Source organism: Oreochromis niloticus, linkage group LG3 (genome assembly GCF_001858045.2).
Source record: "Oreochromis niloticus isolate F11D_XX linkage group LG3, O_niloticus_UMD_NMBU, whole genome shotgun sequence".
NCBI classification, from domain to species: domain Eukaryota; kingdom Metazoa; phylum Chordata; class Actinopteri; order Cichliformes; family Cichlidae; genus Oreochromis; species Oreochromis niloticus.
This window is the reverse complement of record NC_031967.2, coordinates 20,973,967-20,992,775: the sequence shown is the minus strand read 5'-3', so window position 1 is coordinate 20,992,775 and position 18,809 is coordinate 20,973,967. Positions and strand designations below refer to the sequence as shown.

Genomic DNA, 18,809 nt, shown 5'->3' with positions numbered 1-18,809 from the left:
GGCTCAGAAAAGTCAAAAATAGTGAGATATCTTGCAGAGGGATGCAGCAGTCTTAAAATTGCAAAGCTTCTGAAGCGTGATCATCGAACAATCAAGCATTTCATTCAAAATAGTCAACAGGGTCACAAGAAGCGTGTGGAAAAACCAAGGCGCAAAATAACTGCCCATGAACTGAGAAAAGTCAAGCGTGCAGCTGCCAAGATGCCACTTGCCACCAGTTTGGCCATATTTCAGAGCTGCAACATCACTGGAGTGCCCAAAAGCACAAGGTGTGCAATACTCAGAGACATGGCCAAGGTAAGAAAGGCTGAAAGACGACCACCACTGAACAAGACACACAAGCTGAAACGTCAAGACTGGGCCAAGAAATATCTCAAGACTGATTTTTCTAAGGTTTTATGGACTGATGAAATGAGAGTGAGTCTTGATGGGCCAGATGGATGGGCCCGTGGCTGGATTGGTAAAGGGCAGAGAGCTCCAGTCCGACTCAGACGCCAGCAAGGTGGAGGTGGAGTACTGGTTTGGGCTGGTATCATCAAAGATGAGCTTGTGGGGCCTTTTCGGGTTGAGGATGGAGTCAAGCTCAACTCCCAGTCCTACTGCCAGTTTCTGGAAGACACCTTCTTCAAGCAGTGGTACAGGAAGAAGTCTGCATCCTTCAAGAAAAACATGATTTTCATGCAGGACAATGCTCCATCACACGCGTCCAAGTACTCCACAGCGTGGCTGGCAAGAAAGGGTATAAAAGAAGAAAAACTAATGACATGGCCTCCTTGTTCACCTGATCTGAACCCCATTGAGAACCTGTGGTCCATCATCAAATGTGAGATTTACAAGGAGGGAAAACAGTACACCTCTCTGAACAGTGTCTGGGAGGCTGTGGTTGCTGCTGCACGCAATGTTGATGGTGAACAGATCAAAACACTGACAGAATCCATGGATGGCAGGCTTTTGAGTGTCCTTGCAAAGAAAGGTGGCTATATTGGTCGCTGATTTGTTTTTGTTTTGTTTTTGAATGTCAGAAATGTATATTTGTGAATGTGGAGATGTTATATTGGTTTCACTGGTAAAAATAAATAATTGAAATGGGTATCTATTTGTCTTTTGTTAAGTTGCCTAATAATTATGCACAGTAATAGTCACCTGCACACACAGATATCCCCCTAAAATAGCTAAAACTAAAAACTACTTCCAAAAACATTCAGCTTTGATATTAATGAGTTTTTTGGGTTCATTGAGAACATGGTTGTTGTTCAATAATAAGATTATTCCTCAAAAATACAACTTGCCTAATAATTCTGCACTCCCTGTATTTACTGTGGCGAGCAGAGCAGTGGCGTTAAGGACGTCCTCGCCGTACCTGGGTCCATCAGGTCCTCCAGAGGCGTGAGCAGTTTGGTGAGTTTCACCACTTGCTCGAGGAGCTGCGCCTGGATGACGGCTGATTTCAGCGATATCACCATCTTTCACTCGCCCAGTTTGAGGACCTGCTGTCCCGCATCGGTCCCAGAATCGCCCGCCTAGACACCAACTACAGGCGCTCAATCCCACCTGCAGAGCACCTGTCCATCTGCCTGAGGTTAGTAAAAGTGTTTAATACGGTAGTCCTTTATTGATACCTGTGCTAATATATGCTAAACTATCGTTTATACACTGCTAACATGGCTGTGGTATGCTAACAGTGAATGCCGTCGGTGTTTACTGATAGCAAACTGTGGTATGGAGACGACTGTTTATAATATTTCTAGTGATACTCGACAGCTCTCATCAAGTCTCGATTTAATTCAATGTATGCTATATTATCAGTGTTAGCAATGATAGCATGGCTGTGGTGTCATATCAGTGTATGCTCTCAGTGTTTGCTGATATCAAACTGTGGTATGAGGCCCACTGTGGGTTAATCTTTGTAGTGATACTCACTCCTTTTTTTTTTTTATTTAGACCTGGTTTAATTCTGGTATAGTTGAATATTTGTATATAATCCCTGCAGCTGTCAGACTCTATAACAGGGGTCAGCAGCCTTTCTTAAAACTGAGAGCTAGATAAAATTGTGAACAGTTTGGTTCATCTTTAGTTATATGGTTCTATCTAGCATATTCTATCTTGATATGCTATGTCTTATCACAGGTTAATTTTTCAAAAATATTAACAATGATTTAAGCAAGGAAAGGGCTACATGTCAACATACAACTCTTTATTTCTATTAATGTCTTACTTCATTCCTACCTGACTGACATGTCTAGGAATTATGAGTGATTGGCTCACTGTAGTGGTAAAAGTTGCTACCAATCAAATTATGATATTTGAAAGTTAAAACAAAACACAACTGACTGTTTTATATTATATCTAATATATGTTATGTAATTATCCTTATAATTACGAAATGTTTTATGTAAGATTTATGTTTTGTAATTTAAATCTGACATCACAAAAGTATTTTGGAATTTGAATAATGTATTTTGTAACTGCAGTACACATAATACTAATTTTGAACAATTTTGTCCAGGTTCCTTGCCACCGGGGACTCCTTCAGGACCATCGCGTTCAGTTTCAGAGTCGGTGTGTCCACAGTGTGCCAGATCACCCCCCAGGTAGCGACGGCCATCTGGGACTGTCTAGTGGACGACTTCATGGCTGTGCCTTCACCTGGAGACTGGCGGTCCATCACAGAGGGATTCCAGGAGCGCTGGAACTTCCCTCTCTGCTGTGGAGCTCTGGATGGGAAGCACGTCCAGACAAAGGCCCCCCATATATCACATAGGAGACACACACATTGATATACACTAAATATTTATTCCATTTCTTTTTTTGTGGTGCCCAAATTTATGCACCTGCTTGATTTTGTTTAAACAATTATTGCACACTTTTTGTAAATCCAGTAAACTTCTTTTCACTTCTCAAATATCACTGTGTGTGTCTCCTATATGATATATTTAACTGACATTTTTTATTGTAACAACCAACGATTTATACGGGAAAATAATGGCTATTAACAAGGTTGCCCAAACTTTTGCATCCCACTGTATTAGTATATTCTGTCATTAGTATAATATGAAATCAATTCTACATGTGTCAAGTCGTGTGCCAACATTTGCTGTGTAGTAGAACTGAGACAGTCATTATAAAAATTTATTTGAAATAATATTAAAATTCTCAAACAGAAAAACATTAAACATAAATATATAGAATATAAGTATTTACAGAGAGACAGGAATAAAAAGGACCCAGCTGCTCTCCAGAGCAGGAACAAGGCTGAGGAGGAAATGCTCCATTGGAGACTGGCGACACCAGGATGGCCAGCTCCACCGCCGATGGACCGTCCTGGGACCAGTCCCTCATCTGCCTCGGAGCTGTCCTCCTCTCTGGGCCTGTAAAACAGCACAAAACACAAAGAAATGAGAAGGCTGCTACTAGATTTTCATTTCAACATTGAAAAAAACACACAAAAAAAACAGGATATAATCAGATTAGTTGTAGATATTTAGTAAAGGTGATCACAAGGGAATCCCACCGAGTAAAAAGCTATCAGTGCGTGCGGTACATCTGATGCTACAATTGCATACCTGTGGGTGCAGCAGCAGGAGCTCAGGGACTGGGGAGCAAGGAGAAGCAACAGGGGATGCTCTGCTGCAGAATCAGTTGGTTCTATCAAGACAATATTAAATGTTAACAGGTTGAATACAATAATCATAGAGAAAGTATATACAGTGGTCCCTCATTTATTGCAGCAGGGGTTGTCAGAATAACTAGCCCCTCGCCATGCACTTTATACACTTTTTTCCCCACACACATGAACATTAGTCACAGTTCTCACAATGTGATTCTCAAAGTGCAAACCTTTGTAGATTGCAAAACGTAAAAGTATTATGCCGTGTTTTGTCTTCATCTGCCTGCCACTTTCGTGCGCCTTTTTCCCTCGCGGTGCAGGTGTCTATTTCCGAATGAGGGTCATAGTTATGGGTGTTTTTGTGCTGTTTTATCTATTGGACGTGATGGTTATCAAAACAAAACATGATAAATTTGACAAGCGCAGGAGACACGACACGGAGGAGATGTCAGTCAGGCTGCAGAATGCAATGCTGTACTGTGCAAAAAAAAAAAAAAATCAGCGAAAAAACGAGGCAGTGACGGATGAGCGGGACCACTGTGTGCTGTTTATTAATAAACAAAATATATTCCTATATGACAACATGCATAAAAGCAGAATGGTATTTGTACATCAGTGGGAAAATAGCGGTGGCTTGCTAGCTTTTGTGCGGCTTCCTCGGGTCAGTGAAAAATTTCAAAAGAGAAATGAATGAACTCACCAGGTTGCCCGATCTCTTCACATATCTTCCTCCAAGCTCGGTCCTTTATATTCCTGTCTCGGTACAGAAAGCAGCTGGTGTCGTACAGCTTCAGGTTGTTTGCTACGGCGTTGATTAGCCTTCCCTCCATTGAAGAATGAAGGGCTTTGGCTGGATCTGCCCCTTTGACCTAGGTTACAGCCACGTCACCAGGCTCCTGATTGGTTGTCGCGGCGCGATTTGACGCTGGAGTTCAGATTTTTCCAACTCGAGCGGTAGAGGCGAAACACGCGTATGCACAAAATGCAACACAAAAACTGACGCGCGTGATTTTTTTCGCGAGTCCAACGCGCCAGACGCGCTACACTGACGCGCGTTTCACGAGTTTTGGCGTTTTCGCAACGCAAATCTGCTTCCGAATTTTCGCCGGACACGCAATCGCGTGTCATCGCGCTTTTCCATTGACTTTACATGTAAACCTGACGCTCTGGCCACCTCTATCGCGTTCGGTGTGAACACACCGTAAGGAGCCGGCTCGCGTCGTTCACGTCAAAGATCCGGCTCTAAGAGCCATTTCGTTCGCGACCGACACATCACCACTCTGGCCATGCGTTGCTGTTGTTGCCATATAAGGGGATCCCCAGGGTTTCATAGCATGTTTTGAAGTTCATGGGGATCCTCTCCCGAAGTGTGAGGCTGAATGTATATATGTGTAGGACTGAGGAACTGCCCCTCAGATTTGCTGGTAGTTTGCTTGATCTCCCTCTGTGCAGAGGTTTAAATAAAAGCATTACAAGTGTTTGTGACTTCAGAGTGTTTCTTTTCAGCTGGGTGACAAAAGGACCGGAGGTATAGATTGAACAACAGGCTGCAGTGAATTTCTGATGATGTACTATTGAGCTTTGAGTTTCCCAGTCAAATGTAGCTTTGAAGCACATGCTAAAAACCCTTTACTCTTGTACATTTCATAACAAGATACCATAGCCAAAATATTGACTCTAAAAAAAATTCAAAGCTGCAGCTGCAGCACATGCAGCGACAAACACTGTTAGTAAATCTGTCCTGGAGTTTATGCAGGTGCAGTGGCGTGTCTAGAAAATTTTTGTTGGGGGGGCCAGGTAGGGGCACAGATTTGGAGAAGCGTGGCAGATGTAATTGGCAGATAATGTTAAAAAAAATTCTACCAACCGTTAACCATAATTCAATAACCCTGTAAACCTAATAACCGAATGCGCTTTTGACTCTTATTAGAATGAGATTTTAATCAGTACAGTGCAAAGTTTTTAGATACTGCGTTGATAAAGTACAAGAGATACAATCAGTGCTTTGTCAGTGTTTATTCAGCATTCAAGGACAGCAATATTTGCATAGTATTTTTACTGACATATAGGGCACATATGTTTTGGGCAAAAACATTTTTGAATATTAAAACACGAACATTTTTAACATACAATTGGCAAATTAGCCAATGCAAAACTTTATCTGCCTATTAAAAAAAGAAGATGATCTTCTCACAAACTGGTGTTTGATTTTGAAACAGGAAAAAAATGGGGAAACAAATGAAAAGACTAACATTTGAATAAAACCTGAAAGCAAGTAAATACTTTCTATGCTGCCTTATGGTAAACTTTGGTAATATTGATGTATAAAGAACAACACTGGCTGATGATGAAATACAGTCAGCTGGCATGGTAACACTGCCAGTATTAATCTGCAGGGCTGGACTGGGACAAAAAATTGGGCATTTTGACTACAGACCGGCCCACCAGGTATTAAAGCCATAAAGCCTTTGAATGAAAACAAACACTGTTGTGACAGTGATGTACACTGTCTTGTTTCTATACATTTTACGTCAGATAAAAACGTTGTTCACAAGATTCAGATAATTATTTAATAAAAGCTAGATATTTTAAATGAGAATAAGAAAAGAAAAGTATTTCTTTGTGCCCCCCTTTCCCTGTTAATGCCCTACCTGGCCCCCTGGCATAACTTTGCTAGACCCGCCCCTGCACAGTTACCAGCTGTCAGCTACTTAGAAAAGGATCCTGGTGTTATTTGTCTCTCAGAAACAGTTCACAACTTCCCTTCAACTCATTCATGTCACCTAAAAGGTAAACTTGTTTCTCCATCAGCTGTTCAGCTCTGATGATTCAGTAAGCAGGGTTCGTACGGGTGCTTGAAATCCTTGAAAATGCTTGAATTCTAATGTCGTCTTTTCAAGGTTTGAAAAGTGCTTGAATTTCAGATGTGGTGCTTAAAAGTGCTTGAAAATGTAACTGTATTTCATTCACAATAAATAGCTATCTGATTGAATTGTTTTCTTATCAGATAGAGAAATAAAATGAGACGCAAAAGCAAAATTTCCCCGCCTGGGCTGCCTTGCGTCTGTTTCAATATGTGACCCCGCCCCTCCCTCGGACAGTCGGGGATGAGTGCGCTAACATACCTGTAGGTTGCTGTTTTAATGAGTGTTTGATGGAAAACAACAATGGCGGATTTTGCGTTCTCCAGTCGCATGATAGGTGAGTGCTAGTAAATAATTTTTCAGTACGTGTACATTACACATGCTATTTTTTTAAATTATGGTTATTATTTTGCTAGCTATCAAACTCGCTGGAGAAATGATTGAAATGCACTGAGTGTGATGCAGTATGGCAGCGCTATTACGGAATATGCTGTGAACTTAGCTAACATTACTTAGCAGTAATATGAGTTAATTTACTCAAGTGAAAGCTTTAAACATTAGCCCGATGCATAACTAGCTAACTTAAGGCTTTCTGATTAACCCTCTGGGGTCGACGGACCCAGTCTCCATTTCAACTTGGGTCGAACGTGCAGACTTCAAGCTATATACCAGTTTTTAAATTGTGTTGATAGGTCACGTAAAACCGATGGTTTTTTTTTGGGGGGGGGGGGGGGGGGGGGTTCTGAATAAAACAGTGGCGTTTACTCCGGGAAGAAACGGTAAAAACGGCGTTTTTTATGTAGAGCGCTAGCAAACACCCTTTGCTTGTGAGTGAAAAAAGAAAAAACACTCCTTCCCTATTGGTGGAGAAATGTACCATGTCAACCTATCAAAAAATGATACGGCAACATGTGGTATTTGGTTGTTGAGAAGAGAGAGAGAGCGAGTGAGCGAAAAAGAGAGAGAGTTTTGATACGTGAGAGATTTGTGATGTTTATCATGTTTGGAGTCTCAAGTTAGTGTGTTTTCTTGTGTAGTTAGTGTGTAGTGTAGTCGTTTTGTTTTGTGTGTCAGTTCTGCAACTGTGTGCTGGAAAAGCTTAAAAAGGGACCTTGAAAGTGCTTAAAAAGTGCTTGAATTTGACCCTGAAAAAAGCGTACGAACCCTGAGTAAGGACATCTCCTGGTTTCATCTGCATGTTTCCCTCTCACCACATATCCAAACCGACATCATGACCAGCAGCTTTACAGCTGTGGCTCCAGCAAACATCAGCTGATACTAGAAATTAATATTAAATAAATTCTAACAACAGCTGATCAAGCTTAAAGGTGCTGCTGTTGTTTAGTGCGACATCCGCTGGTTTCCTTTTTCTGGCGCAAAGTGGGCGATAAATAAACAAGAGAGAAAAGCCGATCAGCTGATCATTGATCAGTTTCATGATTGAAGTAGGAACAGGAGAGGGAGGGGAGAGAATGAGAGAAGAAAAGGCAGCTGTGCAGCGTAAGGACAGATTAACTCCAGCTTTGTGTCTTTTTTTCATTCTAGCTGAAGTACAGCACAAACAGCATCTCTTCCCAGCTCAATATGAAACGTGTAATATTTTCTCTGAATGAGGGACCATTCCATTTTTTATGGAGCCGTTGGAAACTCTACTAACTAACCTTATGAATAAAATAAAGTTCACTATCAGTAACATCACAGCACCCACCCAGCTGTGTAGAAACTCTGTCATGCTAGCTAGCACACAGTACAAGTTATTGTAACTGACTGTAAAAAGTCAGCACAACGAAAATAAACTCCACCTAAACTTGGTTTATATCTGACCCAGATAGACTGCAGGTCATAACTTCTTACCTGAAGTTCAGTTCACCTGACACTCGGACCGGCGGCCGCCTCGGGTCTCTCCTTCTGCCTCCCCTTCCCTCATCCACCTGCTGGCCTCTGTGGAAGCTCCGCCATAGCCACCACCAAACAACTGAGTTATTTTTACACATCGGCCAGCATCTGGCCAATCCACCACCTCTCATTGTTCATGCCGTTACAAAAAAAAGAAATAAATAAGTCATCCGCCCACCGGGCTTGGCTCTCCTACCTTTGCTAACATGACGCTCATAGTGCAGAAGCCGATGCTGCATTCACTTACAGTCGAATATCTGACCTTCACTGTGAAAACATAATCGTACATTTGATATTTCATTGAATTTAATTGTTTTAACTTCGGGGTGGCACCTGGGGTGGCCAGTCTGGTTGGGGGGGGTGGCCTGTGCCCCCCCAGGCCACCCCGCTGGACACGCCACTGTGCAGGTACAGAAGGTGCTACTGCTGTAAGTAATCCCAGCAGTTTCCAGATCACTTATTTTTATGGAAAGATGGCAAGAAGGGCATCACTGCTCTTTTCTACAATCTCCCGGATGTCTTGGAATACAATGCGTTTGTCCCATGAAAACCACTTCACAGTAGTAGGAGTCCTCTAAAACCTACAAATGAAAAGTGATCCTGGAAGAAATGGGGTGCAAACTAGTGACCTCAACAATTTCAAGACAGCCTTGTCCCCAATGCTCAGATGAAAAAAAAAAAAGAAGTTTAATCAATTATATGGTGAAAACATTAGAACTTTGTCACCTTTTTATCTGGAAAGTTACTGGTAATATATAACTGAACTGGCGTTTAAAGGGTAAAAAAAAGGATTTAGATAAAGTTTTGGGTTTGATGACAAGCACTGGTGCTAATTTAAAGAGTAAAATTGGTAAAAGTAGAAAAATGTTTTTATATATAAATTTTATAGCATTTTGTGAACAAACACAAAAGGTGGCGATTTTTGGCAATAAACAAGCTGAGAGAGAGTTTTATATTTTTTGCTCTCCTTGCACAAAAATAACGATGCAGGGGGGGATCTAGAAGGGTGGCATGGGGTGGCACCCTACTTTTGCATATGGCAGTGTTGCTTATTAACATAAGATAGCATTAATGCTTCGATCAAGTTAGCTTCAATTTGTACTGAGTATGAATTTTAAAACTAACTGAATTGATTGCACAATCCCCCTTGCCTCCTAAAAAAAAATGGTTCAGCCCATAGCCGCTCCTCCAACATGTTGTCAATAGCTACCAACGCTATACTCTGATTGGTGCCAGGGGACATTTTGAATGAACACCACGCGCAGCATTCAGATTTCAACTCAGACTGTTGATTTGTATACTCTGGGAATGTCATAAAGGTAAGTGTTATTAGCCCAATAAATCATGAAAAACAAGGTTTATATTTCTGTACATTCACTGATAGTTTTCCTGTACTTAATGTTTATTATTTAATGTTGTTTTTTGCTATTGTATACCATGAAAGCTGCGGTTATCATTAAAAAAAGTGTGCTAATCGTAAGACAAACTTTAATTTGTGTAATCCAGTGCATTTTAGTTTTAATATTAAGGGTAAAGGCCATTACACCGAACACGTTGCGTAAAGAAGGCAGTAAGTCTCAGTACGATGAAAAGTTATGTATAACCTATATATACACATACACATCGAACGCGTTGCGCTTTTGCGGATAATTTATCCTCATAAAACTGTCTAAAAAAAAAGAAAAATGAAGTTGACATGAAGCGATGATGAGCTGGTGCTAATCTTCCTAAACGATGGTTCATCCATTTCTCAGAGAAGACAGCAGCAGGGATAATATTATCGTTTGATCCTGGTGTTGAAGCTGTATCTCGGCTTCCTACATATTTCAGGATGTTGGTGGAGCAGCTTCAACTCTTGTTAGCGGAGTTGGAATCACATATGAGGAGGCAGAGTTTTCTGAAAGAGCCAAGTGATCCTGACTCGTGTTCAGCTGTGTGTCTGAAGTAAAAAAAAAGTGTCATTGTATATTCAGTACAGGTGTGCAATTTGAGCTATGAGCGCAATTGTTGCCAAATGCATTGATCTGATTGGTCTGATTTGTGTATTCGGATCTGAAACATTGGAAAAATCGGTTTGCAATATATGCGCAAGTTCATCCAGTGAAATAACACGGTCGGTGTCTGAAAAATATTTTTAATGCATTAACCCTCTGGGGTCCAGGGTATAATTGGCCGTTTTTGACTACTTTTGATCTTACCTCTATATTTCACCTTTAAAATATGTTTTTCTTGCCTTGTTTGGTATCATTATTTTCAGGACAACCTCAAATATCTGAAATTTGAGTTATTTTTTCATTTTGGTATACTATATTAGCACAGTTGATCTAAATTCAGACAAAAAATTCAAAATCCGAGTAGAAAAAAGTTATATTTTTTACTGTAAAACCCACAAACATGTTTAACGAATCATTTTCATAACTTGAAATGCAAATAGAAATTGTACATGTCTAAAAATTATGCACAAGTTTTGCAAACAACAAAGTTATATGGTACTATTTACCTAAAAATGCAGCCATGGCCTCAGGCGTTTTTTTATATAACAATTTAAACCTATTTACAGAACAATCAGGTGTGCTGCATCAAATAAGAAGGCACACAAATTATTTGTGCCAGTCCAAAAAATGTAGTTTGTGTTCAGTATAAGACAGAGGAGAACACCAAAGGCCTAAACCCTGCAGGTCTGACTGCAGGAGGTGCATCAGTCCAGTTTTCCATGTGGGAACAGCGTTTACACTGGAATCTGCCTTTGACGGCTTTTTTGGAGAAAATATGAAATTCAGCAGTATAACTGACACACAATACAAAACAATAACTACACAACAAACTAACTACAGCCTCCAAACACGCTAAACATCACTAATGTCTCACATATGAAAACTCGCTCTCTCTCGCTCGCCCGCTTTCCGTCGTGGGTGTCACTCCTAAAAACTTCCCCTTCTCCCTAAGCAACCAAATGTCACATGTTGCCATATCAATTTTTTGATTGGCTAACATGATAAACTCTAACACCAATAGGGAAGGGGTGTTTTTTCTTTTTCTTTTTTCACTCGCAAGCGGAGAGTGTTTGCTAGTGCTGTCTGTAGAAAATGCCGTTTTTACGGTTCTTCCCGCTGTAAACACCGCTGTTTTGTTCAGAAAAAAACATCGCGTGTATTTCTTATCATAACTCTGGTTTTACGTGGCCTATCGACACAATTCAAAAACTGGTATATAGTTTGAAGTCCACACTTTCGACCCAAGTTGAAATGGAGACTCTGACTCGCTGCATCTTGTAGCTATGTCGTCTTAAATTGGTCATGTGATTTTGACGCGCCGGCGCGTCCAGCGACCCCAGAGGGTTAAATATTCGCACTGATTTTGTGAAAGGGCCTTCATATTAAATTTGCATAATTTCAGAAACTACTGAGAGGTATGAAGAGAAAGGGTGACATCACTAGTTTCTTCCACACAAAGAGGAGAGATCAGGGAGACAAAGGGCTAGAAGCTGAGCCAGGGCAAGAAGCTGAACCAGTAGTGATGTGTCGGTCACGAACGAAATGGCTCTTAGAGCCGGATCTTTGATATGAACGGTGCGAGCCGGCTCCTTATCGCAAGCCGTGGGTTTTGGGTTTTTTTTCTCTCACCCTCTCTCTCGCACTTTTTTTCTGCTTCACTCCGCATGCGAGCCTTGTGCTTGCGCTGGGAAGAGGGGGGAGGGGCGGTAGTTACACTCGCAGTAGCACAGGAACAGAGCGGGAGGGAAAGAGAGAGAAAGAGAGCCAGGGACAACAACGTCACATTAGAAAGGTATAGTAATCATCCACAACTATTTTCAGTTGCGGATGATGAAGGATTCAGAAAGTTTATTCATGCAGGCCCATATGACAGAGAATATGCATCTTCTTTTTGTTTTCATATTTTTTCATATTTATATTTAATTGTGTTGTGGTTTGCAGTGTTTTGTGTTGTTTCACTTTAAATTTGTTTAAAAGGAAAAAGCTGAAAATTTAAATAGTTAAAAGTTGAACTGTGAATAGTTGGTTTTTGTATTATATGATTTATTTATTACATTTTATGTGGAGGGAATAAATAAAAGTATATTTACGATGGCCCCTAGAGACAAAGCACAAAACACGTAAAAACTCCAAAACACGTACAAAACACAACAGAAGTGCTACAGGAGGCTAGGCGCAGTGTTGAGCTTTTGTTACCTAGTGGCTACACAAGTCAGCAAGTACCAACGACCGGATTTGGTGTGCGGTAGTAACAAGTAAATGAACAGTTTTTTTTAAATTATTTGAATATATATGAGTGCTTGTGTATAAATACACAAACCATACACATATGGTTTCAATTGTGTAATTTAAGTGATCTAGGTAGCTCTGTTTTGAAGTTCAGTTAACGCTAGAAATGTGTTTTGAAGTTTGTACGTGTTTTGTCTTTAGGGGCCACTGTATATTTTTATATATAAACATATATAAATAAAACCACTTGTTTTTACATTAGTAATTCCTTTTGTGCATAATTTTATATCATTGTTAATAATAAATTAATTAAAGCAACAAAACAACCTGAAGAGCCGGTTGGGAGTCGAAAGAGCCGGCTCTTTTTAGTGAGCCGAGCCGAAAGAGTCGGTTCTCTAAAAAGAGCCGGAAATCCCATCACTATGAACCAGGGCAAGAAGCTGAACCAGGGCAAGCAGCAGCAGAGGAAGAAGAAATAGACATATGGTCCAAAGCAGAGGAGGTGATGGGGTCAGACAGCAGAGGGAAGGAGAGACAGCCTGAGTTCTCTGTGTTTATTCAAAGCGATCCCCATGGTAAGATGTCTATCTGAATTTGCATAAATGTAGAAAAATAAAATATATAACTAACATGTAAAACTAAATTACAGTAATGGTTTAATCATATTAAATATGCATTAGCATTGTGTTGCAATACAAATCTAATTAATTAATTTGTGCGTATCAGATTATTTGAGCAAATAGGTTGTTCAAAACACAGTTGAAGCTCATGCAATATTTTGTGTTTTGTATGTGATTTTTAGACATATCCAAAGCCACAAGTGACAACCCAACACAGTCACATGTGAGTTTTCCTAAGACATATCAAGGATGCAGCAGGAGGAGCTTCCGCCCAGAATGGTACAAAATACTCCCTTGGTTGGAATATTCCCAGAGTAGAGACTCTTGTTACTGCTTTGCTTGCCGGCATTTCTCTCTTCCTGATGCTCCCAAAAGTGTGTTTACTTCAGTTGTTGGATATCGTAATTGGAAGAAAGCAATGTTTAAAGACAGTGGGTTCTGTTCTCATGCAAAGTCTCAGAGTCATAAAACAGCAATGATTGCTTGGGCAGAGAATTAAAAAATGAGTGAAAAAAATGAAACTCTGATGACTGCAATGATGACCATCGCCAGAAACAAGTGCTTGAAAACCAGACTTACATTAAGACTATAGCAGAAATTCTAATCTTGACTGCTACAGAAAATATAGCTCAATGTGGACACAGGGAGTCTGCTGACTCAAATAAAAGGGGCATTTTCCTGGAAATGTTGAACATGGTAGGCAATCATGACCCTGGGGTTAAAAGGAGACTGGAACAACAAGCCAAAAATGCTTTGTACACCAGTAAAACCATCCAGAATGAAATTGTTTCATGTTTGGCTGAAATGGTTGCTGAGGAGATCATGCAAGAAGTTAAAGACAGTGCACAATTTTCAGTCATTGTAGATGAGACTAAAGATGTCAGTAAATCAGAGCAAATTTCTTTTATAGTTAGATACTACTATAATGGTGCAATACACGAGAGTTTCTTGGGGTTTCAAGAGGCAGACAGACTGGATGCTGCTGGGCTGACCAGCAAGATTATTGGCTGTTTAGAAAAACATGGGCTGGACTACAGACAGAACCTTGTTGGCCAAGGGTATGATGGAGCAACTGTGATGAGTGTACAAGCTAGGATAAAGGAGGTGGCAAAGTATGGTTTCTACATTCACTGTAGTGCCCACTGCTTAAACCTTGTCATAGTAGATACAGTCCAAAGTGTGCCTGATGTAGGAATTTTTTTTTCTTTGCTAGAACGATTATACACATTCATATCTGGATCTTACGTCCATCAGAAATGGCTAACAGTGCAGCAGGAAATGTTTCATGGGGTACCAAGAGAACTGCAGCGCCTTAGTGATACAAGTTGGTCTTCTAGACATATAGCATGTCGCAGTATCATGGACAGGTTGCCTGCAATTTTGCATGTACTAGAAGAGATCTCATCAGAGAACAATGCACAGAGAGCTGTAGAAGCAAAGGACATTCTGGTTCAAATGGATCTGAATTTTGTTGGATGCCTTGCACTCTTCAGAAAAGTATTGAGTGATTCTAATATGTTATCAGAAATGCTTCAGTCCAAAACTGTTGACCTGTCTAAGGCTATAAACCTAGTTGAATCGCTTAAGGAGACAATGGTTTATTACCGAACTGAATCCTTTTTTGATGACCTGTGGACTGATATTGTAGAAACGTGAAAAAAGTGGCATTTCAACCCAACACATCCCAAAACGATCAATACAGAAAGCAAGAAAACTTCATGATTCTCTTGTTACTTCTACCCTTGGACAGCATGCAGACCCAGACAGCAAACAAATGTTCAGAATCCAAGTATTCTACCCAGTTATAGATTGTATGATGGGAGAAATGGAAAGACGCATTTCTAGGCTGAACTGTAATATTATGAAAGGTGTTCAGGCATTAAATCCATCAAGTGGCACATTTTTGAGAGAGGAGGATGTACTACTTCTTGCCCGTGTTTATGACTCCAATACTAATGATCTGAAGCATGAAGTACCTCAGATTAGACGAGTCTTAGAAAGACTTGCAAAGAGTGATGAAACAGTTCCTACCACTCTCCTACAATTTGTGAGTTTCTTGGAGTCGTATAATGATGTGTTTTTTGAACTGTTCCGGCTGTGCAAAATAGCTGTAGTGTTGCCTGTCAGCAGTGCATCTTGTGAAAGGACCTTTTCTGCTTTGAGGATAATTAAAAACTATTTACGGTCAACTATGACAGAGGAAAGACTGTCCAATCTGTCTATACTCAGTATTGAGTCCAAACGCACAAAAGCATTGGATTTGGATAAATTTGTCAGACGGTTTGCTCACCAACATGGAAATCGCCGCATTCAGTTGTTGTAGACACAATATTCTTCAACGTGGCCTAATGTAATGAAAAATAAAGTTTAAGTACTTGACTAGTGAATCCTGATGGTGAAAAATGTTTTTTTCATATTATTTTGTTCAGTGTTTTTTTGTAAAGTGCAGATTTCTGACCTTTTGGTGTTAATGTAAGGATGTAATACACTTTTGAATGTATTTCCAACATAAAAAGAGTGTGAAACTTAATTAAAAATACAAGTCCAACTTAATCCATCTTGTGTTGTGTAGGTGTTGTGTAGGTTTCTGGATTTTGTACTTATTGGGATATACGCTTATTTGTTGTATAGGTTATACAGTACATAAAATCCAAAATATTTTTTAATGTAACTGAAATATTTAATTATTTTGGCTAATGCCAAAAAGAATGTTAGACTACGTTATATTAAACATGCAATTTACTGCAAATTGATGTATTTTGACTATATATGGCATGTATTGTGTAAAGAAATGGCTTTGACTTTGCCACCCTATCTGATCTCCATGCCACCCCCAAAATTTTTCTCTAGATCCGCCCCAACAATGCATAATAATATTTTTTTTAATTAGCAAAATCAACATACAAACAAAATGCAGTATAGTATACATTCAGAAAACACAAATTTCAACCTTTGTACAAAGAAAAAGAAGATATAAAGACGGGGTCATAAAAGTTAGCGAGTGTTAACTCACTAAATCAAAATCTTCCAAAAAGGAAACAAAAAATTCAGCCTTTTTCTTTTTAACTAAAAAAAACGCAATTTAGTTTTCGCTATCAAATTCGATTTAACTGAAGTCACGTGTTTCTGGTTACTGTGGAGATCGCAATATGGCGCTCCCCAGTGGCTGCAGCCAAGTGCTCTTGAAAAAAATTGTTACTGAGCAGAATTAATGTGTGGAAATGTCACATCAGGTGTTCAGCATTAAAGGGGACATGAAACACTACATGTATAAATGCTAATGAACATCACGGAGCCCAGCTCTCAAAAACTGACACAGCTATAACTCTATCTGTGAAGCTGGATTTAAGAAATAAGTGCTTAAAGTTATAAAAACATGTTCAGCGCCATCTTCTGTCAGTACAGAACATCACATCACTGGCTTGGTTGGTTAGTTTCAGTCACAAGACTCACATCAGTTTATGTTAAGTAACTAATAGTAGAACCAATAACTCAGGAAAAATAAGAACTCTAAAACTAAACATCAGTTTAATGGGGTCACTGTTGTGCTGCTCTTGGCTGCAACAATTTATTTATTTATTTTAAACCGAGGATATACTGTCTGCTTTCACCGTCTGTCTCTTTAGCAGTAAGTGGTTCTGCGTTGTTTGGCCAGCTGCACTGACACAGGAAAATCCAGCTGTTAGCTGTAATGTTCAGGTCTGTAAAGCACTTTATCAACGAGGACTTCATGGACGAAAGTCTGTTTTAAATGTTTCATGAACTTTAAGTTCTTATTTCTTAAATCTGGTTTCACAGACAGTTACATCTGAGTCAGTGTTTGAGAGCAGGCTCCATGATGTAAATTAGCCTTTATTCATGTCCACTTTAAAGGACAAATATAATTTCATGCATTTGTCATTTGAACCTGTTTTACATACATGAACATGTTTGAGTTAATATTTAACTATTTTTCACGTAGAACCACTTAACAGTGTCCCAGCTGTAGATCTTCTGTCGTGAGCTGAGAAAAGAAGTGTTTCTATAATCTGCTGCAGAGGACTGTGGAAATGTTTGCTGCATAAATCAGCAGCTACAAACACTGAGAACCTGCCTGGATATCAGCATAAGGACGTGTGTGAGGGGTCACTGGCTGCCCCTCATGCCTGTCCCACCTGTGTTGGAGAACAATAAAGTTTATTATAAAAGCATTGTCTCCCCTTGATGCAAAGTGAAGTTCTGTTTTGTGTGTTTGAGTCTTTACAGAAGGTGTGAAACATTAACTGTACCTTTCAGGCTTTGTTTAGAAGGTGCAGACAGACTCTGTACCTGTGTGGAGGAGGAAATCACCTGGTTTTACTTTCATGTAAATATCTGGCCTCAGACATACACATAACTTATCATTTGTAATTTGTTCTGTGTTGTAAAGATTTTTTTTTTTTTTTTGGAAAACATGTGAAGCTGAAACACTTCTCTATCTTCTTCTGTATCAGTAAAAAATCATTAATAATTCACCTGGGATACTTTAAACAACGGTGTGTTTTGTGCTGCGATGCTGTTACTCGACTAAATGAAACTGATTGTCAGACAGAGATACAACAACTTGAAAAAGTATTCATACCCGTTGAACTTTTACACATTTTTTCACCTTACAACCACAAACTTAAATGTTTTTTTACTGGGATGTTCTGTGATAGACCAACACAAATAGTGCATAACTGTGAAGTGGTATGAAAATGATACATGGTTTTCAAAATTTTAAACAAATAAAAATCTAAAAAGTGTGGCGTGCATTTGTTTTCAACCCTCCTGTGTCAATACTTTGTAGAGCCACCTTTTGCTGCGCTTACAGCTGCAAGTCTTTCGGGGGTTTGTCTTTACCAGCTTTGCACATCTACAAACTGAAATGTTTGCCAACTCTTTGTTGCAAAATGGCTCAAGCTCAGCCAGACTGGATGGAGAGCATCTGTGAACAGCAATTTTCAAGTCTTGCCACAGATGCTCAGTGAGATTTAGGTCTGGACATTGGCTGGGCCATTCTAACACAAGAATAATTTTTGATCTAGGGGTAGGCCGGTGTCCTGCAGGTTTTAGATATCACCCTGGGTCAACACACCTCAATCAAATGATTAGTTCATTAGCAGGCCTCTGGAGAACTTCAAGACATGTTGATAAAGTAATTTAGCCATTTAAATCAGTGTGTTGCTGTGTTGGATCAAGGATACATCAAAAACCTGCAGGACACTGGCCCTTAAAGCCTGGAGTTGCCCACCCCTGATCTAAACCATTCCATTGTAGCTCTTACTGCATGTTTAAGTCATTGTCTTGCTGGAAGGTGAATCTCCTTCCCAGTCTCAAGTCCTTTGCAGCCTCCAACTGATTTTTGTCCAGGGTTGCCCTGTACTTAGCTCCACCCATCTTTTCTGTCCCTGCTGAAGAAAAGCATCCCGACAGCATGATGCTGCCACCACCATGTTTCAAAGTGGGGATGGTGTGTTCAGGATGATGTGCGGTGTTACTTTTCTGCCACATGTAGCTTTTTGAAGGCGAAAAGTCTAACTTTGGTCTCGTCTGACCAGAGCACCTTCTTCCACCTCTTTTGCTCTTTGTTTAAAATTTT

General features: G+C 39.9%; 3 protein-coding genes and 1 non-coding gene across 5 annotated transcripts in view; 2 read left to right on the top strand and 2 right to left on the bottom strand.

Moving 5' to 3' along the window:
• Positions 1–18,809, top strand: part of LOC109198185 (low affinity immunoglobulin gamma Fc region receptor II-b) — a 997,390-nt gene that overhangs the window by 487,695 nt on the left and 490,886 nt on the right. The window lies entirely within an intron of this gene.
• The window catches only part of LOC109201287 (obscurin), a 493,328-nt gene that overhangs the window by 362,270 nt on the left and 112,249 nt on the right, over positions 1–18,809 (bottom strand). The gene's annotated exons all lie outside the window — the stretch shown is intronic.
• The window catches only part of LOC109196520 (uncharacterized), a 65,046-nt gene that overhangs the window by 29,267 nt on the left and 16,970 nt on the right, over positions 1–18,809 (bottom strand). The gene's annotated exons all lie outside the window — the stretch shown is intronic.
• Positions 12,099–15,753, top strand: LOC112846470 (zinc finger MYM-type protein 1-like). Of its 2 annotated transcripts, XM_025906010.1 has the most exons (3): positions 12,099–12,153; positions 13,022–13,165; positions 13,393–15,753. In XM_025906010.1, the coding sequence occupies exon 3, from the start codon at positions 13,895–13,897 to the stop codon at positions 14,864–14,866; it is 972 nt and encodes a 323-aa protein (XP_025761795.1). In that variant the 5' UTR covers positions 12,099–12,153; positions 13,022–13,165; positions 13,393–13,894; the 3' UTR covers positions 14,867–15,753. The 2 variants fall into 2 exon arrangements, with proteins under 2 accessions (XP_025761795.1, XP_025761796.1); XM_025906011.1 differs by having other exon boundaries at positions 13,022–15,753.